This window comes from Macrobrachium nipponense, chromosome 8, assembly GCF_015104395.2.
Source record: "Macrobrachium nipponense isolate FS-2020 chromosome 8, ASM1510439v2, whole genome shotgun sequence".
Taxonomy (NCBI): Eukaryota; Metazoa; Arthropoda; class Malacostraca; order Decapoda; family Palaemonidae; genus Macrobrachium; species Macrobrachium nipponense.
This window is the reverse complement of record NC_087203.1, coordinates 4,161,657-4,189,156: the sequence shown is the minus strand read 5'-3', so window position 1 is coordinate 4,189,156 and position 27,500 is coordinate 4,161,657. Positions and strand designations below refer to the sequence as shown.

The 27,500-nt window shown below is 38.0% G+C and overlaps 1 protein-coding gene across 3 annotated transcripts in view; it reads right to left on the bottom strand.

Annotated features, from left to right (window-relative positions):
- LOC135222590 (glyoxylate/hydroxypyruvate reductase A-like) overlaps window positions 1-27,500 on the bottom strand; it is a 251,672-nt gene that overhangs the window by 38,495 nt on the left and 185,677 nt on the right. For all 3 annotated transcript variants that reach the window (XM_064260673.1, XM_064260672.1, XM_064260671.1), the window contains one exon: window positions 10,559-10,672. In XM_064260673.1, coding sequence (XP_064116743.1) covers window positions 10,559-10,672 — 114 coding nt within the window. The remainder of the gene's footprint in view (window positions 1-10,558; window positions 10,673-27,500) is intronic.

The following is a 27,500-nucleotide window of genomic DNA, read 5'->3' as shown; positions in this document are numbered from 1 at the left end:
GACAGAAGGATATTCTATAAATTTTGATTTGATAATAAAATATATTACTTGGATGCTTACCTAATATTAAAGATAGCTTATCTCTCTTTGCTGATAGGCAAGTCAGCATCGGATCCAGAAGACTGTCTAGTTCACCTGTTCACCATCAGGTATGTTTTGAATGTTTTAGCTCTTGTCAGAAATTCTCCTTGTCTGCCCACTAAGTTGTGGGGAGGCTGGGTGGGGTTCACTCTAACAGTAGATGAGTAGCCAAATGATAAATTTTATTACAGAAATTTTATATTACTTAGAATGAATCTTAACTACTGTTGAAGATAGCTGATTCCCATATTAAGAAAAGGATGGGGGTAGTGCATCTAAATCAAATCTGCTCAGCCAAGCAAGCTAGAACGTCTTGCATGAAACCTAAAACATTCTTCCCTGGTCTGGAATCCTTCCTGAATATTAATGCTCCCAGAGGGTAAATAACATTCAAACAGCTAGGCTTTCATGTCAGATCTCAAAATTCAGTTGTCTGCATAGATCCCTCCCTAACAGAAAAATCTGAGGGAGATCTATCAAAAGAGCTGGAGAGTCGGGAAACTATCCTCTCTGAGGCCAGCAAGGCATTATAAGTCATTTTGTTCTTTGCTTCCGGAATTTTGTCCAGAACTTTCTTTATTACTGCGAAGGGGTGGGAAGGGGGAAGGTGTAAGTTTCCAGAAGGACCAATTCTAAAGAAACGAGCCCACTGCCCAAGCCTGAATCAGTTGTCTCGATACTCCTAGTACTGGGTGCCAAACTCCAGATGCCTTTGCCACCAGAAAAAAGTTGGTTGTAAAACACAGGGAGTTTTCTGACATCTGCTCTACTACATCATTCTCTAATAGCTATACTAAATACTTCTCCTGCTGATGAAGATATGACAGAGAACCTACTGGAAACATCAAAGGAGGAGAAGCCTTGCTATTTTGACAAATTTTTCCAGAAAAGCAATTTTTCTTAGCAGAGACAGCTTTTGTCTTGCAGGAAGCTTCCTTAACGTCCAAAATTTTCTGAGAAGTGATAAGTTGCCTACTTGTTTCTCCAATGTTAAAGCCTGAAAACTGTGAGTACCCTCATCCCCTGATAGAGAAGGCACCAAGTTGGAATCAAGATACTTCTGAAAACTGATCATGATGCCAAGCGACTGAGATCCTTGACCCTTAATTCTGTCAAAACAATAATTACTTGCTAAGTTAAGAAGAATTCTCTCCTAATAGGTGACATCTTCACCCTACTGGCGCCAAATTCTTTGTGAATACCTGAGTTGCTGTACACACTCAAATAAAGTGCTCTGAATTGAATTACCTTTGCTACAAATACAAATCAAGGGAACTTGTAGCACTGAGGATTCATTAGAATGTGGGTTAAGAGACTGTCTAATCAAATCCCTGTTTTTCTATACTGAAATATCCAACTTATCCCCTTAGAAAGAGTAGGATTGAGAAGTTGACTCAAAGGGGAAACAAAAACAGTTGCCATCTTCTGAATAGGAGATACCTTAAGTGAAAGATAGGAGCATGAGGAAATTCACCTGCAGTGTCTGAAATAGCTTTGTCTAAGCAAGCAAAAAATATAATGATGCCTCCCATGCTTTGATATCAGCTGGTGCCACAAAAGCTTTAAGCTGGTGCAGAGGAGTGGCAATGGTACTCAGCAAAAGCTCAATAAAAGATAAGACTCTGGTAATTCCAAGCAAAGACTTGGACAAAGCCTTTACCTCTGCATTAGTCCAACGCTCCATGCCAGTTTTGAGAGTAAGTCTCTTCAAAGGATCGAGACAAGATAAAAAAATCTTGATCAACTAATCTTGATCATCAACTAAAGAGGCAACTCTCTGTGATATCAAACAATCAAGAAGGAAAGAGCTGGCTGACCTAAAAGATGCTTTGTGCGCCAAAATACTCGAAATCTTATCAAAACGTACTCTGTTGAAGGAGAAAGCTTGGGTTTATTCAAACACTTACTGGACACCAAACTGCTTAAAGATCATAGAGACTGGGTCTCTACAGGACCTATTTTCTCCACTGAGGAAAAAGCAATGTGCAACATTAAAATGCAATGTGCAACATTCCAGCAAGCACTAAAATAGCGATATGAAGGAGTTATGGGAGTTCCATTTGACAATGTCCTTGAGGATTGAGAGTGAGTAAGTTCCGTGGTTTGTGTTGCTGTTGAAATCGTGTAGTATGTATTTGTTTTTCTGTTTTGTGTAAGAGAGAGAGAGAGAGAGAGAGAGAGAGAGAGAGAGAGAGAGAGAGAGACCTTACAGACCTTACATCTTGTTCAGGTTGCCCCAGGTCCCTCAGTGTGAGGCACCTCTAATGTCTACCAGAGAGTTGCTAGTACATCTTCCGGTATATTTTGCATCTTCCAACCTTGGATGGTCTGGGATGCAGCTTAAATACATCTATGCTCACTCCTGATATATTCCTCAGATGAGCTGGCAACGCATTGAATAGACTCTGCATTATCAATGCTGGTGCAAAGTGGATTAATGTCCTGTGTGCTTTCCTTATTTTTTTGGGCACTATTAATCTACCTCTGCTTGCTCTTTCTGATATTTTTAGCTCCATGATGTTTTCGGCTAATCCTTCTATCTGTTTCCATGCCTGAATTATCATGTAGCATTCTCTTCTCCTTTCTAGACTATATAATTTTAATGATTGTAGTCTTTCCCAGTAGTCAAGGTCCTTAACTTCTTCTATTCTAGCTGTAAAGGACCTTTGTACACTCTCTATTTGTGCAATATCCTTTTGATAGTGTGGGTACCATATCATATTGCAATATTCAAGTGGACTCCGAACATATGTTTTATAAAGCATAATCATGTGTTCAGCTTTTCTTGTTTTGAGGTGCCGTAACAACATTCCCATTTTTACTTTACATTTTGCCAATAGAATTGCTATTTGATCATTGCATAACATGTTCCTATTCATCATCACACCAAGGTCTTTAACTGCTTCCTTATTTGTGATTGTCTCGTTATTAGGTCCCCTATATGCATATAGCTTTCCTTCTCTGTCTCCATAATTTATTGATTCAAATTTATCAGAGTTAAATATCATCCTATTTACCTCTGCCCAATCATATACTTTGTTAAGGTCTCTTTGTAGCGCATTCCTATCTTCATCACAAGTAATTTCTCTACTTATTCTTGTGTCATCGGCGAAACTACTCACTACCGAGTCCTTAACATTACTGTCTATGTCTGCAATCATAATAACAAACAGTATTGCAGCTAACACCGTACCTTGTGGCACACCAGATACCAGATATTACCTTATCTTCATCCGATTTCTCATCGTTTGCAATAACTATCTGTTTTCTGTTGTGTAAAAATTCTTTTAACCATCTTCCTACTTTATCCACGATATTGTGTTTTCTAATTTTCTTTGCTAATATATTATGGTCTACCTTGTCAAAAGCTTTTGCAAAGTCTAGATAAACCACATCTGTTTCATTTCCGCTTTTCATATTTTTGTATATGTTCTCATGGTGGACTAACAGTTGGGTTTGTGTACTTTTTCCGGGTACGAAATCATGTTGTCCTATATTAAACAAATTATTTTTTATTAAATGTTTCATAATATTTTTCTTCATTACCCTTTCATACACTTTCATAATATGTGATGTTAGACACAGGCCTATAATTACTTGCCTCTAGTCTTGATCCACTTTTGAAAGTAGGGGTAATATATGCTAATTTGTGCTCATCATAAATCTTGCCTGTATCTACACTTTGTCTTAATAATATTGCAAGTGGCTTTGCGATAGAATGAACTACTTTCTTTAACAAAATAGCAAGAACACCATCAGGACCTGCAGCAGCTCCATTTTTAATTTCATTAATAGCCTGCACAATATCAGCTTCATTAATATCTAAGTCAGCTAAATATTCACTATTTTCATCCCTTACTTCTGTATCATTATCTTCATTATCAATTCTAGGGGTGAATTCTCTCTTATATCGTTCTGCCAATATGTTGCATATTTCCTTTTTTTCATTCGTTAATCTCCCTTCAATTCTTAGAGGGCTTATTTCTATTCTTCATTTATTCATCTTTTTCGCGTACGAGTATAATAGATTGGGGTTTTGCTTGATATTTACTATGGTTTTTTCTTCCAAGTCCCATTTTTCATTTTCTTTTGATTGTATAATCTTTTGTTCTGCATTTTCTATCTTACTTTTTAGTTCTATAACTTTCCATGCATTTTTTTTTTGCAAGACCTTTTTTCCACTTTCTGATTTTCTGGAACAAGATCCTTCTGTCTCTTGGTATGCATGACTGATGTTTACTTTTCTTCTTCGGTATATATTTTTCCACTATTTTCTCTAATATTTTATATAGTATCTCTGTATTTACCCTTATGTCATCACTTACGAAAATGTTATCCCAATCTTTGTTTAATTCTTCATTTATTTCTGACCATTTTATATTTTTACTGTAGAAGTTGTATTTTCCATATCCTTCCCACTTTTTCATTTCTTGCTTATCTCTGTTTTCACTTGACATTATGGTCTGAAATACTCGCATTATAAACTATTATATCTTAACATAATTCACCTCATTCACAAATACCAGGTCTAAAGTATTTTCCTTTCTTGTTGGCAGGTGATTTATTTATTGAATGTTGTATTCTGGTGGCATATCTAATAGCTTTTAGAATTGCCTCTTACCTTCTGCACTACTATTATTCTCTTTTTTATATGTATAAATACAACCACAATCTCCTATTTGTTCTTTCCAGTCTACGAAAGGAAAGTTAAAGTCTCCAGATAGGAGAATAGTCCAGTCCTTGTGATTTCTACATATATCATCCAATTTTTCTATTATTATGTCAAACTCTTTAGTATTAGGGGGTCTATATATGGCTATGTTCTTTAATTTTTCACATTCAAATTCTACCGCAATTAGTTCACATTCTGAGTTACTATATTTCTCATATATTCTTCCTTGTCTTATGTCTTTCCCATATATCGCGGTTCCCCCTTGATTCCTATTTTTTCTATCTGCACGGGAAAAGCTCCCACCTTATGAAACTCTTGTACAAGTGTTTTTGGTATCTGTGTTTGAACTAAATGAACATTTGAATTTGTAGATCATAATGATCTTATTCTTGCCTTAAATGGCTGGTTTCGTGTTATTTAATTTTCTGTCATTGATGATGGCCCTATGAGTATGCTCTGTGACGAGCACTGATTGAGTTGCAAGTTCCTTGAAGAGGAATCTTGACTGTATTTCTTTCATGATTTTGCATTTATCATTGATCAAGCTATGCTTGAGTGATGCTATTGATTTCACCATCCTATTGATGCTTTGAGATACATTAGTGTTGATGACCTAATTGTATGCTTGCATTGCTTTTACGTGATTGCAGTTGCCATGATGTGCCCTGCACTGTCTGTTACATTGATACTAAGATATTATTCCAATTACATTTTGATATGATCCTACTGCCATTAGATGATCGGTATTGCTGTGTAACATGTTATGATGAATTTGACACTCCTTGAATATTTTGAACCCTTTTGTTGCAATTATTACCTTGATAGAGTTACAATTTGTACATTGCTTTTGACTCTTTTGATTATTGATTGATATCATTGCATTATTGAGTGATCACTCCATGTTGTACCTGTTTGCTGTCGAAAGCTACACCCGTAATGTAAGCACTGCACATGAGCCTAGGCTTTGACGACCCCGTTTGACCATGTCTGCCTGCTCCGCCTGATTGCCTTGGTGCCTGCTTTCCTTCCTTCCCCCTCTTTTGGAGGGTGGAGAATGTCGCGAAAAACTAGTGCACAAGTTTTTCGTGACATAATCCTGCCCGTCCACCTCCATTTTTCTGGCATTTGCTGGTAGGCAAAACATTCATTAGTAGGCAAGTTACAACGTATACAACAATCTGCCAGCACAAGCAGAATGGTTCCTTTGTGATGTTTTGATTTTATCGTCCCTTGCTTCTTCCTCCCCATGGAAGAATGACTCAACAGTTATAGTAACATAAATTGTATACAAAAGGAGAAAATGCTTCCTTTCATAGAATTAAAATTACATAAAAATCCCTAGTCCGTTCGGTTATAAAAAGTGCATGCAACTCGCCCTCTCTCACTTCTAATAGATCTTGTTCAGGTAAAAGCTCTTCTGGGCAGATTACGGGGTGCACACATGAGTACATGCTACTATGAGAGGAGTTGTGAGCAACACCATATGACCCTGAAGTAAGTAATCGTTCTTTGTATCAGCTATCGTTGAGCTAATTAATTGAAATCATTGCTGTCATTGTTTTACGAACCTTCGGGTATGTGTCCCTTGTATTTTGATTAAATATTATTCCAATTTAAGTGATTTTTTTGTGTTTTTTGAGTGGTTGTGTGACCACATCAAGATTCACTTTGAATTAAGGGTGCTGTGTCACCTATGTTCATGCGTTATCGTTCTATTCATTGTTTAAATGATTCAGATTCTAGTTTTATAATAAAATTTTTAAAATTCTTCAGTGTTTCCCATTCGAGTTGTCCTTGTTTACGGGCTGTAACCTGTCCCTTAAGGTAGGGCTATCAAGGCTCCCTCCAACTGGCAAGAGCCGGTAGTCTGTCATAGAAGAATTTGTGACACAACCTATGGGACCTCTCCCTTTTATGACCAGTCCCATACAGCTAGGAAAAGTCCAAAATCCTCCTGCAACAGATTGTTACATTGAGAGATGAAGTCTTTTCCATACTCCACAGTATTTTACTCTGCATTGTTTCCTGGTGTGTCCTTGCTTGTTACAATTAAAACAACACAATTGTTGCCCTGGATCCATAGATCCCTTCTTATATTCCACTTTTGCACAAAGTCGGGCAGAAGGGAAACTTTAATCCCTTTGTGTTAAGTTCTTTGGACTGGTCCTATTAAAAAATATCCTATCCACTGTGGGAAATTTGGACATGTGTTTCTGAACCTAAGAATAAATCAGTTCCTTATCTGATGTAGATTCAATCTTCTCATCAAAGTTATCTACAATGACGTCCAAGACGTCAAGTTGAAGTCAGGAAAAATGCAACAATCTCTGCAAGTTACCAAGGGAGATAATATTACCGTTTACCCATGTGGAATTCTCCAATTTATTTATCAAATCTCCTGCTGCATCAAAAAGCAGAGAGCTATGCTCACTCATGTTCTTCTGACCTTTCCTAATCTTGTAAAAACCCCTCAGGTCTTGGACCATATTGCCATGTTCCTTTTCCCATAGACTGTCCTCATAAATGCTTGTAGTTCAGTCCATGACTTGCATTTTGTATGCTGAAAATTGCAGCTAAGATGTGCCAAGTCCCATTTGTTTAAATTTAGTAAGGCCATTGCATCCTAAACGCCTTTACATCATTCTTAATTCCCTTGGCATTCAAAAAGTTATTAACACTTCCAATGAAAATCTGAACTGGCTGAGAAAGAACTCCATCAGCAATACCCTGAATAGGGCAAACCCCACTGCAATATTTGTGATTTAATGCAGTAAAGTCTGATTTTTATTGTCTCCTTCTGCCATTTTGTCTCTCTTAGAGAAACCCTTAGTGTTTAAGATTCGACCTGACCTCAATATCATTAGAATACCAATAATATTTCCCAAGTTTCACTCACAAATCACCAAAAAAAAAAAATACAAATTCCCAACACAAATATTTTCAAATTGAATGTTTCCCTACACTCTATGGGAAGAAAAATACCCTCCTTTCAAGGTTATCTGGACAATTGATCCGATTTCTGGGTCACTGGGGGGCGAAAAGCGAGAGAGAGAGAGAAAAAAAAAGAATTAATGAGGGAAGTATCTGTTTCTATTTTCTTGTTATCAATGGAGAACTGACTCCCAACCCCAGATTGCTAGTCTAAGCAGAGCCAACACCTTCATGCCTCTCTCTCGTCACTCGCACCAACTCACCCCACACTAAAGAAAAATGAAAGACATCGAAATTACCACAATAAAAGAAAAAAAATTAAGCCACTTTGTTAATCATAGCATCACATATAATCCACACTTCAGTCACAAATCCTCACCTAATGAAAAGGATAAAAGAAGGGATAAATGGATTAAACAAAATTTAACACTCGCCAAAATTCTTCTTTTCCCACACCATATCTGCTTGATAATGTCTCCATGACCCATAGCCCCAATACACCGATACCCCCACCATAATTATTACACTAATAACCATCGTATTAAAATAGCCAAACCCCATTTATTATAATATGTCATATCACAAAAGCCTAATCCTCTAGTTCACTGTAACATTACTGCTTTCAGTGGCTCCCAGGTGAAGCAATCTGCTGACCCTAGTCCAATCACGTATCCTCAGTGAAGCGACAGTGCCAATTGACTAAATTCTAATTATAATCCCTTTTCCTAACATCTACATGATTTTCTAACTCCTATGCACCCTCCCAGTCTCTCCAGAACCATAATCCATAGACCTAGCAATCCTTTTACAGCTGCCACCACCACTGTTACAAAGGTCTAATTTGACCTTGTCTAATAAAAAAAAGTCCCTCTGGTAACCTGACCGACCTCGAGCATCCTCCATGAACTGGCATCTCTATAACTAAATCAAGTTATTAAATGTAGGCTAAAACCAAACTCCAGGATACAAAAATAGAGCCTTTATTTCCCTAAAAAAACTAACATAAAAAAATGAATGGGAAATCTCAAAAGCATGGCATACAATTACTCATAGAATAATCATCTCAATTGCAATGCCACACACCACCTCTCCACTAGAACACATCAGTTCAATCACTATTTCTATTTCCCAAATCCTAAAAGATAAAAGTGTCTGTTAGAGAATTCATTTTATGTGGTGACATTCGAATCCATCCGAGGAAAGAAACCACAATTATCAGAAATATAATAAAAATGGATCCACACACAATAAAATGGAAAAATATAATTATGACATGGGAGAAAAAATTTTCACTGCACTTTGAGTTTGCTCGGAACACATGTAAATTGTTCAATTCCAACAAAGTCTTTTATTATCATTATCTTTCTGGATGGATCTTCTATGCTCTTCCCTAGAGCCTCCCTCCAAGGATCACTCAAGAGTTTCTGCTCTAGAATAGGCTGCATTTAGCTTGTGGTCTCATTATATTACACTCTAAGGAGACCTGGTGTTCACACGTATGAACAAATTAAATTGTTCTAGAAGGTTCCATGAACATGCCCAATTTGGCGCATGAACAGACACACATGTTCGCATTTTTCTGAAATCATGATCGTAAAGACCTTCTTTAACCACTAATCACGATCTAGTATCTTATGCTAAGCAGCAAGAATCACATGTATATGTATAATTCATCAATGTATGTCCATTATGTCTTTTGTTATTGTCATTTTAGTAACTGCTAAGAAACAAATTCTTCTCTGTCTGTGTGCGGGTCGTGAGACTTGGGGGTTGGGCACTCTGTTTCTGTCTGCACACTGCTATGTTTACTGCGTGCCCGGGTAATAAATCGGTTAGTACTCGGTTATGTCTCATTGCGACCTCACAACTGGTGATCCGAATAGTGACAGTAAACAGCAGTTTGGCTGCACCATTAATGGAGTCACTACAGCCGCGCATACCTTCAGAAGCCTTTAATGGAACCATACGGCAACAAAGTTTAGGCTTCTGAAAGCTCCTTCCTCGGAAAACCACCCATGCCACTAACACACTAATTACGGTCCACCTCCCCATGTATGTTCTGGCGTGTTCGAATGGTTTGGCCCTGCCATTTATGATCCACATCGACTGTATTCAGCAAGTCATTATTGGAACCTCATGGCATATTTGAGCCTCCCTCATGACCTGTCGAAGTTGGATGATACTAAATAAGAGAATGATGTCAATGATCAATGACCCTGAACCCTTAGAGAATGAGGAGCATGAACACTTTTAGTATGATGAGTATGAGCTAGAGTTGTTGGAGCTTGTAGATCCATAGCCCCATGAACGTGTAGTAAGCCCCTATACTACCACAGAACACTCCCCGGTGTTGTCTCAGTCCCAAAGAATTAAGGTATAATCACAAGCTGAAATGTTTTCTGCTATTTTAGAATGCTATTAGTAGCTGAGATTTTATGTTTAGATATATTTTCATAGCCAAATACTTTGGTAATAAAATCAACTGCAATTATAGTTGACCACTAGAACATGTAAAGAATTGGTAGGGTCAGGCAAATGGATGTACTCTACATGTTTATGGTGTAGTTGTAATACAGTATTCTATTTTGAATATTTTACAATATCGCCAAGTTATATAATGAAGCGCACAGAGAGCTAATTCTTATGAAATAAATACAATTTGTTTACAGCATAAACTAAGATAGCAGTCATATTATAGGATAAAATTTGCATATTGCCGACCAACAAACCATATTAGGAACTGTGAAAGTGGAGGGTCCCATTATTCATAATAATAATAATAATAATAATAATAATAAATTTTAGTAAAAAAGTAACTGACGAGCTACAAATGGCACTCTCATATTAAAGGTTAAGGGTTAACAATAAACCTACTTGGCATTTTTAAGGACCTCTCCACCCAACATCTCTCTCGTAACAGGAGTTGACGGCATGATGTTCACAATGTAATCACATTCTCGTAGAAATGCTGACAATTCTCCTCCATGCCTTAAAAAAAAGTAAATTAAATGGATTAATATATTATAATAACCTTAACATCTATCAACACTACTAAGTATACAGCTACAAAACTCACAAAAAGTTCCTTTTCATATCTCAGAAAAATAATTGCCATGATGCGGCCACTTTCTGATACATTACTCAAAGAAAAGAATTGATCTTATAACGCATGTTATGGTAAGGTTAAAAAAAACTCTAAAAATATCACAAAAAGAGTACTTACAAAAAATAAAATGAATATTTACACTGCTTTACAATTAGAAGAAAAATCTGACTTATGTTTTGCAAGATAAACGCCCGCCATGTTCTTAGAGAAACTAAACTTCTCTGTCCTGTCAGGGAACCCAATTAGTCCTTGGACTGATGGAAAGCCAGATTGGGAGGCTACCTGACCTTTGTAACCTACATCCACGATTACTGCCATACAGTGAACAGCAGATGGACAGCATAACTACTAATTCTTTATATCATTTCTCTATTTTACATACATACTAAGATTATTTCCACCTAGGCTATACATATTTTCCATTCCCCTACAACACAGAAACCTGCAATATCAATGATTCCTGGGGAAATTTCTGTGTACATAATTCATTTGAGATATTTCCGAATTATTAACAAAAGAAACAAAGAACACTTCATTTATACCTAAGCACATGATCAACAAATATTCTATGGGAAATTGTGAGTCACGGTTCTCATTTCTTAACCAAGTAATTAGGCTGTAAATAAAATTTTTGATAGCTTAACTGCCATTTGTCTGCAGAGGAGTTACTCTTGTGGTTCCCCCAGGGCTCTGTAAGACAAGACCATTCAATCTCAAAGAATTCTCTTATAGTAGGTCTCAGCCAGATTAGCCCTTGCTAGCACAGTTATAAAATATAAGGGACTAGGACAAGAGGCCTTTGTCTCCTGTACGCAGTGACTACCTCAGTTTACCCATCATCATTCTCAAACAGATGTGGGAACAGTGTGTTTCAGATGTTTTCCTCATTACACTCATGTCTGCCCCGGAGTTCAGATGTACCAGGTTATAGCTCTAAAAAAATACGTTTGAGTGTATTTTTTAGCATTATGAAGACTTTAAGACCCAGTGAAAAGTTTTAGGCTTATGTTTGTTAAAATTAGGAGCCAATAGGTCTCCCACATGGTGAGAAATTAGGATTAGAACACTAGGCTAGCTGTCAGTGCTCTGCTTTTTCCCCCTGTCTAATAAGGGTATAATTCAGTTAATGCAATGTTACACAGTTTTGTTACTGAAATTCCTTAGTAATGACTTTTTAACATTTTAGATCATTTGAGGTTACCGAAAAGTTACTCATTAGTAATAACTTTTTGGCATTTTAGATCATTTGAGGTTACTGAAAAGTAAATCATGTAAGCCTACTTGTTCATGAAATATAGCCATGATAGTAGAGTGCATCCTCGACTTACAGCGCCAGAGACTTACAGCGATTCGATCATACAGTGCTTTTTCAGAGCCGTTAATGGGGTTTTCCATTCTGTAACTCGACATTGCATCAAGTTACAACGTCGTATGCACCGTTGATGACGCTAATGGCAAGAATAGACATCAAGTTAATGGCGCTTACAGAACTTTAACTTGATGCAATATCACGTAATGGCACTAAAACTCAGGTTAAACTGCCGGTAACGGGGAAAAATTGACTTATGACAGAAATCAACTTTTGGCACAGTGCTGGAATGGATCCCTGATGTAAGTCGAGGATGCACTGTATTCCCAATTGTGCTTGTCATACAAGCCTTGGTGTTTACCAAATGCTTGTTATCCTTTGTGATATTTTAAAATTAAACTAGTCATTTTTGTCATATAGAAAGTTCCACAGTTATCTTTGATATTGGGGGTCTTTTCAAATGTTCAAGGAAATACTTTCATGTGGATCTACTTTTATGGGTATTACTCTTCCAACAGGAATTCAGAAACTGACAAAGTAATAAAAGCCATAGAAGCAACGTTTCTCCAGTTTCATGGAATATATATAGCACAACAACACTTTTAGAGAACCATTACCCTCTCCTGGTAGCCCAAGACTTCTGTCCCTTCACTTTTAAAACAATTCATCACATGAAGACAGAATTTCCGATTTTTGTGATGACTGGGGAATGAGGATTAATGACAAAAATAAAATCATTTATATCTGCCATCACAGCATCTGACAGTTCTACAAAGGAGTGGACATAACTTGTCGTTCCTTTTTCAGAGGAAAAGGCTCCCATTGGAAGTTGCTACCCAGCAATTTGGGACCCTTAGAAAAAAAATCTCTGAACAGCCATGGCATGAATTTTATGCTGGGCTCCACCTCCTCAATATTATAACTTCTACTACTATGATGGCAGTATATGTTAAAGAGCTTCCAGAGTCTTCTAGTACAATTTTCCCTACAGTAGCCAAAACACTTATGTGGACCCTGTGGGGGGCTGTCAATGACTTTCTGGAGTGTCGTATTAAGGCTTGAAAGGAAGCATTGGTAGGCTCCATTTTGCTCCCCAATCTAACCTCCCTACTACATTCTTCCCCCCTTCTGTTGGGAACTTTTGGAAGAGTCTGTTGTTGCATAACTCATTGACTGAGCCCATCAACAGAACTGCACAATATCTGCTCTTCTGGGAAAAGGGGAGCCTGGGAAGCAATGCCCCCAAGAGTTTCCTCTTCCTTAACCCAAAAAAGCTTAGTATGACTCAGAGCTATACAAGCCTCCCGTCACTACTAAAGGATACCACCAACAACAGAACACAGAACAACCATAGCATCAGCGCTCATGTCAGAGTGGACAAGGGAAGAGGTGGAGCACAAAAGGACGTGCATGGTCGAGGGTTCTCTTCTATAGCATCACATGCAGTGGAAACCTTGCCCTTGACGACACAGTATTACTGTATTTTCAAAGGGTTTGACTGGAGATGGTCTCACCCACCCCTCCTCTAAAGGATTTTTCCCCAAAAACTTGACCCCCTCTTCAAGGAAATCATAGAGAAAGACATGTTTATTTATGCCCAAGCACATCTCTTCAGTGTCCCCATGAAGGATTCCTCAAAACAAAGGTGATCCTCAATCTGTCATGTTTGAGCAAACACTGTTTTCCAGAAGTTTTGGATGACTACTGTTGCTCAAGTACATTCACTCATTCTGCAAGGGACCTGGATCATCCCTATAGATCTGAAAGATATGTACATGTACTGGCACGTTTCTATTGCTGTTCCCTTCCAACCCTACCTAGATGACTGGCTAATTTGGGAGCCACCAGAGAGTGGTAGTCAACAGACTCCAGACAAAAAGTTTCCTAATAAATAGAAATAAATCCCATCTTACCCCCAGCAGACATTTTCTGAGGCTGGAATTCTGATAGGATACTTTTCATGGCTGGCTGCCTCTTCCCAATAGTAATCAAATCAGAATAAGGAAGGACCTGGTAAAGTTTCCTGCACAACCCAGTTTTTTCAGACGACATCTGGAACAAAATCTGGGCCTGTTACAGTTTGCATCTGAAGTAGATTAATCCTCAGGTTGCAACTGTAAGACAAGAAACTCAGGGTCTACGATCTTTCCTTTCACCTTTTCCTGCGAGAGCTTCTTATATCTATATGCCATGGGACCATTATTGGATGAACTGTAGGATTAAATAAAGTCTGGCTTTCATATGCCAAGAAAAGGCTTTGCAATTGCCTTCATCTGAGATTGGGACCTGCAAGGGGTCTCTGGCAAAACAGATCGACCTGTCTCAACCGTCCATATGAGTGATAATACATATGGATGTCAACTTAATAGGTTGGGGAGGCCACTGGGAGGACTATCAGGTAGCACGAAGATGGTCACTTGGTTTGAGGAAGTGTCTTAGCTTCCTGGAACTGATAGCTGTTTTTCCATTTCTGGGAACTGAAACCTCTAAAAGGGACCCACATTTCATCAGTCCTAGACAATATGAGTAATTTCTTGTATCAAGAGGTTGAGCTCACACTCAGCCATCTCAATTCAATAATGCTATCTATCCTATGGGCCTCAAGTAAGGAAGTGGTACTTGTCAGCAATTCATCTCAAAGGACCATTCATTGTGAAAACAGGCTCTCTGTTGAGGACTAACTTAGCCTCAACTGAGTGGATGTTGGACAAATCCATTTCAATTAATTGCCAACATACTTCAACTTTCAGTGTATGTCTCTAAACCTGGACAATCAGGCAATAGCATGAGATACATGGAACGAATGGAGGACGATATACGTTGTTACTCCATTTGCCCAAATTTCGAGGACTTTAAACAAACTATTACTTTTCATTGAGCTGCTTACGTTGTGGCCTTAAATTTCGCTTCAACAATGGGCAAAAATTTATTACATTACTGTCCACTGTTCTATCCTAGACAGGAGGAGGGACAGTTGTCTATACATCCTCCTTTCTAGGCTGCAACCCTTTCATGCAGATTTTTAAAATCTAGTCTGGCCATGGAGATTATTCACCTAACATTGCTAGCATTGCTAGGTACTTAGTGCTAAAAAATTTTATTATAAAACTAGCTGGCCAACCTGGCACTGCCACCCAGGAAAACTTTGAATGACAACCAATAGTCTCTCTCTCTCTCTCTCTCTCTCTCTATCCTTCCTGTTAAGATAGTTGCTTCAGTTACATTGCCCCGCATTTTTTACATTCTATATTTCACCACTTCTCATCCACATTCCTGTTGGGGCTGAACTTGGACTTGAAAGGCATCTGGAGGTCTCTGTTCATCCCAGCAACATCAAAACCTTTGGATTAGGCACTACGCCTCTCATGATCTGATAATGCGTAGCATGTAAATAAATTTCTCTCCATAAGTGCACAGATGACGCGGCAGGCATATCACACATAAGTTATTTTCGGGAAAAATTCACGAAAAAACGCGTCAATCATAGAAAACGTAGTTGTGCCATTGGGTTGACAGATGATGAATCTCGACAAAAATGCTAGCACAATGCAGCTAGCTTACTTAGCTACGATGCAAAACATCAAATAAGTAGGTTGGAAAATCTGAAAATTGCACTCCCTAAAAAAATTAGCATTTTTTAATCAATTACAGCTCATTAACAAACACATTTATAGCAAAATTACTGCTTCCACGTGAAAGATCAAACATTTCTACACAATTTAGGTATAAAACATACTCCCCAAACCTAATTATTATATTTTTCATGATTATTTCCAAAAAATATCTACGATTTTCCTTAAAAATTTCACGTTCATCATATTGCTTTTATTATTTCTATGCCTTGTAGGATGTTCTGATTGCTTTAGGAAATAATTTAATAATTTGCCGACATAATAACACTAACCAGAAGTGCATATCAGTTACAGTTCGAACGTACCGAATTTTACCAAAAAACTTTTCCATAAGCAGGTTCTTTTCGGCCTAGGGGAAAAGGCTTGTACCTTAAACCGTTATAATTTCGGACTGTGTGCAAGAGGGCTAATATTCGTAATTTTATACATTTTATTTTTCACCCTTTCTCATCCCTGCCCCTTCCTACTGGGGCTAAACTTGGACTTAAAGGCCATCAGGGATGTCACTATCTATCTCAGTTACCTCGAAAATTATAGGTTAGACACGAATATCTGTATTTTTCGGTTATTTTTAGATGTCACCATCTTCCCATCCCTCTTCCTATCAGGGCTGAACTTGGAATTAATCTATGCATCTAAATGACCTTGAAAACTATAAATCAGACATTAAATTCTGTCATTTTCGGTTATTTTTACATATCCCCTTCCCACCCTTTGTCAACTACCCTTCCTATTGGTGCTGAACACAACCAGGAAAACTATGGATTAGACACTAATATCTGTCATTTTCGGTTATTTTCATGCCACCCCTTTCCCGCCCTCCTTCCTATCAGGGCTAAACTTGGACTTTGAGAGCATTGAAAGTGTCAATGTTCATCTCAGGGACCTCAAAAACTATGGCTTAGATGCTAATGTCTATCATCTCAGGGACCTCAAAAACTATGGATTAGACACTAATGTCTGTCATCTTCAGTTTTTTTACATGTCACCCCCTTCCCACCAGCGTTGAACGAGGAATTACAGGGCTTCAGGAGCATCACTATTCATCTCAGCAACCACAAAAACTATGGATTAGGCACTAATAACTATCGTTTTAGGTTATTTCTACACGTCATCACCTTTCCATCCCCGCTCCCTATTGGGGCTGAACTTATACTTAAAGGGTATTGGGAGTATCTAAGAGATTGAAAAGTTCCAGGAACCATTCATATTGAGGTCAGAAGGACGCTATCAGGGTCATCTTGACATTCTGGTGCAATTGAAACTTCTTTAGAACTTCCCTGATCATCCAGAACAGAGGGAAGGAATATAGGTAAAGATTTTATCAAAGGAATATAGGTCAAGATTTTATCAATCTATCATCATTGTGTCTGTTGCCCAGGCTAACGGGTCTGGAAAGGGAGAGCAGGAAAATGGAAAATGGTGGTTTTTAGGTGTCACAAACAAATCCAACTTTGGTTTACCTCACCATTTTCAAAGTTCAGCACATGCTCGACTGTCCAGTGTCCACTCCGTTGGGAGTATCTGCTTGCGTTGGCTTAGCTCATCCACTATAACATTGCACTTGCCTTGAATAGACCTTTTTACCAGTTAGGTTTGATTCTGGTCTGCCACAATCCAGAGACTTTCGGCTGTCTTGTAAAGAAAGAACAAATGGGTTCCCCTTAAAGTTTGATATAGGCTAAAGCCATGATGTTGTAGGCACAAACTGCTATTGTCGTGGACTTCTTTCAATAAATGTTGTAAATGTTGTAGTCCTAGATGAATTGCTTTTAGTTTCCTCAGGTTGATATGCATCTTCTCCTCCTGTTGAGACTATGTTCCCAAGACCTCCTTCCTCCTAGGAGAGCTCCACAGCTTTGATCTGATGTGTCAGAAAAGAAGTTCAGGTTGGGGTTCAAAAAAAAAAAATTGCTTTCCTTTTATAAGACTGCTTACAAATTTCTACCAAATGCAGGTCCTCCTTTATCTTTATTACTTTGTTATGGGAAAAAAGTGTAAATCTTCATCCACTTTCTGATCTGAACTGGCTCTTGGGAAAAATTGAAGAGGCCTCATTTAAAGCCTCCTCAGCCTCACAAATTGTTCTATGGATGCTAGAGTGCCCAATAGGCTCATTCATTGTGTGGCTGAGCACTTGTCAAGGGAAAGAAAAAGGTTGACCTTCCTCAGGCAGTCTTGCATCCTTCTGGAAGATGAAGAGGCACAAAAATTCTAAGTATTTTTCTCAATCCCAAATAAATCATCTGTTGCAAAGGAGCTAGTTGTGATTTCTTTAGATTCAGAAGTTAGCCCGAGTCTTGTGTCAACAAAAAGGTCTTTTCAAGATACTTCATGCACTTGTCTTTTGAGGGTGAACGAATCAGCCAATCGTCCAGATACAAGAATATTTACGTAGTTACTCCAAGCAAATTAAGCTGTTGACAGTCTGATACATAATGTTTGAAACTGGAAAATTTGATTCTTGAATATAAATTGGATTTTCCTCAAATTATGATGAATGGGGATATGGAAGTAACTCAAATTATGATGAATGGTGATATGGAAATAAGAGTCTTTCATGTCTAGAGAGACCATCCAGTCCCTTTGGTGTATGGACGCTAGAACTGGCTGCACTGTTTCCATGTGAATTTTTATTTGATTACATAAAAGTTCAGTGCACTCACGTTGAGGACTGGCATCCAGCTTCCTGTGATGTTGGGTACCACAACCAGCCTGTTGTAAAAACCCTCGGACTTGCTATTGTCAACTAACTCTATTGCTCTCTTTTCAAGGAGAGCTGAAACCTCCTTGGCAAAGGCTGAATAATTTCTTGGTCCTAAGGAATGGCCTGTCAGTGATATTGGAGTGCTGGACTAGGGAGGCTTTTCCTTGAAGGCGATGGAATACTCTTCCTTTAATAGTTTTTTCACCCACAGATCTGGCCCTTTTTGCTCCAAATTCTTCCAAAAAGACTGTAGCCTGGTCCCCATTTTTGTCGAGATTCATCGAGGTTCAGGTTTGGAGGATCTTTTGACAGTTTTCGAGGCGAATCAAACAGTTGCTTGTCATCTTTGTTGTAGTCTCTGTCTACTGCTTCGAATGGGAAGCGGTTGAAGTGGAGAGTATGACTTGGAAATGGGAGGAGTTCCCATCTCTAGGGTGCCTCGTTGACTGGATCAGTAAATACTGTGTTGACTTTTTATGTAGATGTGAACCTATCTTCTCTACTTTCTTTTGTGGAAATAGGTGGAGATTATCCAAAGGTAAGAAGAGAAGTGCTGTCTTGTGCGAGGAAATCACTCTTTTGGATGTGTAAGATACATGTTCGGTACATGAAAGGACTGCACCAGTCTAAACCAACTTCTTGTGGGATGTCCGAGGAGTCTCGAAACTTCTTTGCCAGAGCTCCAGTGGACCAATCCAAAAAACTAGGTATCTCTAGTACCTTAAAGAGATTTTCAAGCAAATGGTCCACTTCCAGTGTAGAGAACATAGTTTTAGCTGAAGCAAAAGCTGATCTACGTGTCAGATCAATAAGCCCAGAGAAGTCCCCTTGGGAAGAGGCCGCCACTCCCAATGAGGGTGCTTCTCCAGTAGCATAGGATTGGTATCTTCTAGCTGCCAACAGGGAAGGCGGATTGGCGAAGCACGCCTTACCTTGCCGTCTCTTTTCAGAAAGTCAGGAATCTATCCAACCCATCGCCTTCTTAGAAGATTAAAACACCATCTTTGTAAGTCTGGTTGAGTCAGAAGGCTGATCACTCATCATGAATGAGGGAGCTGGCGACAAAGGCAATGATGGAGAGAAGTCAGAAAAATTCACGCAAGGCAGCATAAGCGGAAGTAGATTCTTGGTCTAGGTCTTCCTCATCTGAAGAGATCAAAGAAAGTGAGTGATCTTTGGGTGCTACCTCGAAGAAGAAGCAGCTGACTTCAGAAGAAGACCCAGGATACTATCTAAATGCTTCTGAAGAGGCTCTAATGATGGGACAATGCAGCAGGGACTGGCGGTGCATGATCTGGGCGCTCAGCTGAGAATGAATGTTTTGGCGCTGAAGAAGTTTCAGGTGCCAAACAGCAAGCGGACGCTACTCATTGGTGAAGCAGAAGACAAATGAAGGCAAAGGGAATGGGTACATAGAGGAAGCAGATAATACAGCAGGGACTTATGGTGTAAGATCTGGGAACTTTCGGGCACTAAAAAGTGAGCGGGCGCTAGTGGGCGTTTTTCTAAAGCTTGCGAAGACTCTTCTACCAATGGGTGCTTGATGATAGCCAGGCGCTCAGGAGAACTATGTGAAAACCTAATGGAAAGCTGATGATAGGCTGGACACTACTTTCTGGACCTCCAACTAAAAAAATCGTTCAGGGCTATTCCTCTTACTGCACAAAGCTTGAAGGCTACATGAAGGTTCTCTAAACCTTGTGCTGGGTAGCAGAAGGGAATTATCCCTGAATGACAAGTACCTTTTCAGTGGATGAGATTCGTCTAGAAATCTCTGCTGGGGCTGAAATTACCAGAACTAGATGATAAAGTAGTATATGTCTCAATGAGATGCCTTTCCAAAGGCCTTCTTTTGTTGAGACTTGGGACTACAGGTGCGACTGAGGGGACAGCTGTCCGTGGGCAGACCCCACCGACCTCCCTTGAGCTTCCAGTATGCCTCCTCCCAGGGCTGAGGGAGTATGGCAGTGACCTTCGCCTAAGAGATTCGGTGGGACAGACAGCCACCACCCCCACTAACACCTCACTTGAACACTTATAACTCACTTTTTCCATAAGCACACACATAGATTCCCACTGAAGAAGCAAGAAAATAAAATTTCTTATCAAACTTGTCTTCAAGGCTGGCAGAGCAATCCGGGTCAGGAGTGTGAGAAACAGGACCAGGAGACCAGGGGAAGAGACAATAGAATTATCAGCAATACCTGATTTCTTTTGCAGGGGAAGGGACAATAGACTTATAAGCAATACCTGATTTTTTTGCAGGGGAAGAGACAAAAGAATTATCAGCAATACATGATTTCTTTTGCAGGGGAAGAAACAGTAGAATTATCAGCACTGCCTGATTTCTTTTACAGGGGAAGAGACAATAGAATTATCAGCAATACCTGATTTCTTCATCATGTCGTGTAGTTAAAGACTCAGTCTCGGCTCTAGAAGCCACTTTCCTTTTATGATCCCTCTCTAATTTAGAAAGATGTGAAACTAACGTTGTCCACTTTTTCTCCTCCCATCCCCTTCATTCCTCACAAGTTAAATCAATTGAGCAAACTTGCCCCCTACATGCTGGACATAAAGTGTGTGGGTCATCGCATGCTTTTGTCAACGTTGTATTGCAGTGGTTGTATACTTGATGTGCTAGAATCTGACGTGCCTAATAGTAAAAAATGTGTAAAAAATGTCAAAATCGGTCCTTAGAGTAAAAAAGACAAAGATCATGAAAGTCAATATTGAAATAAAAAACAAAAGCCAAAGGCTACCAAGGCACAAAATACTTAACCAAATTGGGAAGAACTCAAGCCAAAAACCAAAATCAAGCAGCGTTTTCAAGACCGTGTTAGTTTGAAGCCAGCAGAAATAAAATTGAACTCTTGGCTGAGTTATTCCTCTATCTTGCTCCGAAAATGGGCAGGACCAGTCACCTACATAAACAAAAGATGATTACTACTGTAAATTTTCTAAATTTAAGTTGCCATCTAGTTAGAAACTCTAAGCTAAGTAATTACTTGGTAAGTTACTTATATAAAATTACGGACTTCAATTAACCAAAAACACCAGTCCATATGGAAAGTGTGCTTAGAGTACCTCCATCCTGAATCAGTTGAAATCTGTTGAAACAGTTTTGAATTTTCTTACATTTCTTTTGAGATCAAGTGCCTTGCTATTACAAAATGCATCACATTCAAGGCAGCTCTTTCAGAACGCTTGCTTTACAGTTTTCGAATTGATTCTAATATAGAAATTGTTAATTCCCTTCTCCAGTCTTTTGATCGGCAAATGCCAGCTCCTGCAAGGCTTCCCATTACCTAGTCCCTGAATAAGATCCTTAAACTGTTATAATCCCTGTTCAGTGGACCTAATGCTACTACAACTCATATGCTCCAGATACAGTATTCTTGACCGCTTTGGCCTTAAGAGCTTGGATTAGTGAACTGGGCTCTTCGAAGGACACGTTGTTTACTAATAACCTAGTCATTGTTTATTGTTGTCTTCTGGCTCATCATTCCTGGCCAAGAATGAGAATCTTTTAAAGGGAAAACATTATGCCAGGTTCAAGCAATCAAGCAATCATACAGACATTTTTCTGCTCAAGATGTTGAAGATAAATAATAGATCATTATACTGCAACAGCAGAAAAATTCTTAACCAAATTAGTTTCTTTATGAATGGTATGGCATAGTCATTTCTTTCCTGTTCCCACCACTATCTCTGCACCAAAGTTTCACCCATTTTGCAAATCACAGGCAAAAATGTAATGAAATCTAAACGGGGTAGTAAAGCCCAGCCACTAAAGACATATATGGAGGTCAGGGGATACAAAAAAAAGGGGTAGGGTGTAGGGCTTTACTCCACAACCTGATAAATTATGTTGAGAGTGAAAAGTAGAAGTAGGAGTCTTTTCTCAATCAGCATATAAAGTGAGTGCCATTATAATACACATATTGAATAGGTTTTGGTTTGGACAAACCACTGCTGATGATGTGAAAATTAAGCAAGAGCGCCTGATTCCAGTACCACCCAACATTGACCCAGCCCAGGTTTTTGTCAAACATTTCTCTAGTCTCTGCAACAGCAACAACTGAAATGAGTTTGCCCGTTATATTTTCAACAACAAAGAAGAAAACAAAGTTACCCACAAAGAAACGTTGTGTAAATATGATCTCATGGTTCTGAGTGGATACATTGCCGAGTGGATTTCGTGCTCGGCCACCAATCTGGTGGTCCAAAGTTCGATTCTCGGCTCGGCCAACGCAGAACCAGAGGAATTTGTTTCTGGTGATAGAAATTTATTTCTCGATATAATGTGGTTCGGATCCCACAATAAGCTGTAGGTCTCATTGCTAGGTATCCAATAGGTTCCTAGTTACGTAAAAGTATCTAATCCTTCGGGCCAGCCTAGGAGAGCTGTTAATTAGCTCAGTGTTCTGGTAAAACTAAGATATACTTAACTTATATGTCTTCAAATTGCATTACTTGAAGAAGTGCCAGTGTCTAGCTCTTCAGGTAAGGTTTAATCATTAGCACCTACTTTTATTTTTCATTTTCATCATAATTTATCAGGTTGTAGAGTAAAGCCCTATGCCTTACCCCTTCCTTTTTATCCCCTAACCTCCATATTTGTCTCTTGTGGCTTGGCTTCACTACCTCTTCTGTGATTTCATCACTTTTATGCAATGGCAATGCGTTAAATTAAGAAGTTATTATAACAAAGGAATGGGAGTTATTTAGAATTTAGATATAGTTTTCTTAAACCGATGTGGCCTCTCTATGATTATGGTCAGCTCAGCTCGTTTGCTGCATAATTAAATATATACATATATATATATATATATATATATATATATATATATATATATATATATATATATATATATATATATATATACAGGTGGTCCCCGGGTTACAACGGGGGTTCCGTTCTTGAGACGCTTCGTAAGCCGAAAATCGTCGTAAGCCGGAACATCGTCAAAAATCATAAGAAAACCTCACTTTTAATGCGTTGGGTGCATTGAAAACTATGTAAACTGCATTCTTATGGCATTTTTCATCAAAATAAACCTTCAAATATTGATTATTTTGCATTTTTTGTGTCATATTTCATCTCCCAGATGAGCATTGTAGGCGTCGTAACCCTGGAACATGCGTTGTAACCCTGGAAATAACGTCTATTGACAAGCGTCATAACCTCGGAACGTCGTAAGCCGACACTGTCGTAATCCGGGGACTGCCTATATGTGTATATATATATATATATATATATATATATATATATATATATATATATATATATATATATATATATATATATATATATATAGTATATAAAACTGAACTCTCTCATTTGTTTATTAATTACTGTCAATGTTTCATCAGTTCATTTGAGCCTCGAATTCTTGGTTCGACTTTTGTGTTGTTGTGCTTCCCCCACCGAAGGTTGTTATTTGTTAATTGGTACTACGCCCATGAAAAGTTCTCTTTACTTTCATGTACGAGTGTTTTGGTTGTTTCATCTTCTGCCTCCTGGCACGTTAGACTGTTTAAGAGGCGATTTACATATTTTTCTTCTGAATGGAGAGGAGATTGCTTTCGGCTCTCCTATAGAGAAGTTCTCACCCTTTTTCACGGCTAGTTGATCAGTGTAGCGATCACCAGCTTGCACCATTATTCTGCTATATTTGGTTGGATGTCTTGCTTCGAGTGGACTCATCTGCTGCTGATGCATCAACATCGCTGGATGCATACACCTGACCCCTTTTAGTGGCTGCAGTTGTGCTCTCGTGCTTCCAAGTGTACCGAGACTATTGTCATTGTCCACATCCTGAGTCCTCTTGACTATGGTTATGGTGTCACCTCTAGAACCATCCTACAAACAGCCGTTGTCTGAAGCTCTTCTGAGAGTCGTTAGGAGGCCTTTTGGTCATCAAGAAGAGTAAGCTTCTGATTATGTGCCTTCTTTTTATCCAAGAATAGATTCATTTCCTTGTGGTTGAGTAATTGTGTCTTGGGATGACTAATAAGCCGGAAACTATCACTCGTTTGTTAAGGGTAGGCTCCACTTTGGGGGTGCCGATCGTAAAAAATATTTGCCAAAAATACACTAATCAAGACAGGTTAATGAAATTTTCAGGCATTATTAGCACTATAATAATGCATATTCCCTGTGAGTTTTATCATCCTACAGGGAAAATTAATGATTTTATGAAAAAAAATGTGAAAAAACGGAAATTTCCGGCCCCTCGTACTGAAGGTTATTTGGTGATTGGTGAGAAACTACAGTCTTGAATAGAAATTCGGTCTGACAAAATGTTGGTATATCCACCTGGAACATGCACAAAAAAAATTATCAAAATAGAACAGTAAATAAGCACGTAATAACAAAAAAAAGAGCAACAACTTTGTAAGTTCAGCGAAAGCCCCGCCGAAATATCAGACTATAGCTAGGAAGAAATATTCAGGAAAAATTCAAATCTCGATTTAGGGACAAAACCTTTTGAGAGTTTGTAGTTAATATGTCACTTGATAGCCTAAAACATCTAAAATTATATTATTTAGGACAATCAAAGAAAAAAAACCACCCCCACCTTTTTTTTTTTTTTTTTTTTTTTTTTTTGAGGTGGGTTTTCTTTGATTGTTTAAATATATAATTTTTAGATGTTTTAGGCTATCAAGTGACATAATAACTACAAACTCTCAAAAGGTTTTGTCCCTAAATCGAGATTTGAATTTTTCCTGAATATTTCTTCCTAGCTATAGTCTGATTTTTCGGCAGGCTTTCGCTGAACTTACAAAGTTGTTGCTCTTTTTTTTGTTATTACGTGCTTATTTACTGTTCTATTTTGATAATTTTTTGTGCATGTTCCAGGTGGATATACCAACATTTTGTCAGACCGAATTTCTATTCAAGACTGTAGTTTCTCACCAATCACCAAATAACCTTCAGTACGAGGGGCCGAAAATTTCCGTTTTTCACATTTTTTTTCATAAAATCATTAATTTTCCCTGTAGGATGATCAAAAACACAGGGAATATGCATTATTATAGTGCTAATAATGCCTGAAAATTTCATTAGCCTGTCTTGATTAGTGTATTTTTGGCAAATATTTTTTACGATCGGCACCCCCCAAAGTGGAGCTACCCTTAAACTACAACAGTGCTGAGATTGTGTTTTTGTCAGAAGCGTGGGAACATATATGTATAATGGTAGATTACTGGAAATGTTTTGTTGAGTTAGGTTAAGAATTTTCTTCTTTCTGTCATCTCTCACTTATTACTGACTTAGTGCGGACGTTGTTTTTTTCCCTTCTTCTTGGCACTTTCCCTCTAACTATCTTTCGAGTGAAGGTTAACTGTGAGTCTGAATGGGAGTTGTAAGTGTGTGTGACTGTACCCTCAGTCAATAATTTGAGGACGTGTGTAAGTAACTTTTTTGTGATAAATTTGGATTTTACATTTGTTTCCAATTATCCCCTCAATATAGTGTATTTTGTATGTATTGCTAGTAAATTTTACTCTTTAGCCTACAAGCTATCCTAGTAAAAGCAATTTTGTTGGAAAGGCAGTAAGCGCCCGACATATTATTCTAAATTTAAAGTTAAAATAACTATTTTTTAAAATATCTTATAAGAACAACGCAGTTCCTAACAATATATATATATATATAAATATATATATATATATATATATATATATATATATATATATATATATATATATATATATATATATATATATATATATATATATGTATATATATATATATATATATATATATATATATATATACATATATATATATATATATATATATATATATATATATATATATATATATATATATATATATATATATATATATATACTATATATATATATATATATATATATTGGCAAGGTGTGTGAGGTGGGTGAATACTGACTGAGGGGGAACACCGACTGAATGCTCTGTTATGAAAACTATTTCAAATTTTGCACCGAAAGTCACTACCAACACAGCAACCATCTCAGTGAACAACACGAAAGCGACAGGTTTACCCCATCACGAAGTCTGTGTTTATCAGATAAGAAAATTTATTTTCTGGATATCTGTTATAATTTTTCACGCTTCTCATGTAGTGTCTCATGTCCGTGAATACTATGGTGTGAGTGTTCATTACGATATTTAGCCATATTGACATGTTATCAAGTAAAATGAAGTGCCACGGCATTGTTGTGAAAAAAAAAAAATGGTTCTGGTGACTACCGTAAACATGATGGGACACATCAACCCCCATGACATGCTTGAAATTATGAATATTTTGAAATATTTTTGAGAATTTGAATATTTTGAAAAGTTGAATATTTTCGAAATACATGATAAAAAGTGGAACAGTGTTTTTTTGTGGGTAAAGTTGAAGGTGATATTTAGTGAACTGTGATGCAATATCAGTGTCATTATGCTAAAAATAGGAAATTTTTATTGGGTGGGTTCAACTCTACCTATTCATATGTCTAATATCATCAAGTCTTCCTGATCTAGCCTACTGCCTTCTTGGAAGATTGATTATCAGTGTCATTATGTTAAAAACAGGAAATTAGGTTTTTGGAGGGTTCCCCCAACCCCCGGTCGGCGTTTCCTCGCGTTTTCGGAGCACCAAACATTTCCCAAAAATTTTGAAAGTGCAAAATATAACACTTATTCTCTGAGTTAAGGATTTATGAGTATACCATAGGTGGGCCATGTAGTACAGTATGTTTTGGGCACAAAGTGCTCTCTCTCAGATACAAAATGGATTTTTTAGACGATTTTTTCTACTAATAGGTCAGTATCCGCCCACCACACCCTATATAAGTTACATCCTCCTTGAGGCTGGTATGGATGAAGATACCAGTACGGGGTATCTTGGTAATGTAGGTAGACATAAAACCCCCTCTCTCTCTCTCTCTCTCTCTCTCTCTCTCTCTCTCCTCCAAAACACATGCTCTTCTCTCTCTCTCTCTCTCTCTCTCTCTCTCTCTCTCTCTCTCTCTCTCTCTCTCTCTCTCTCTCTCTGTCGTTTTTCCTCTTTCTTCTCCCTACCTTCCTT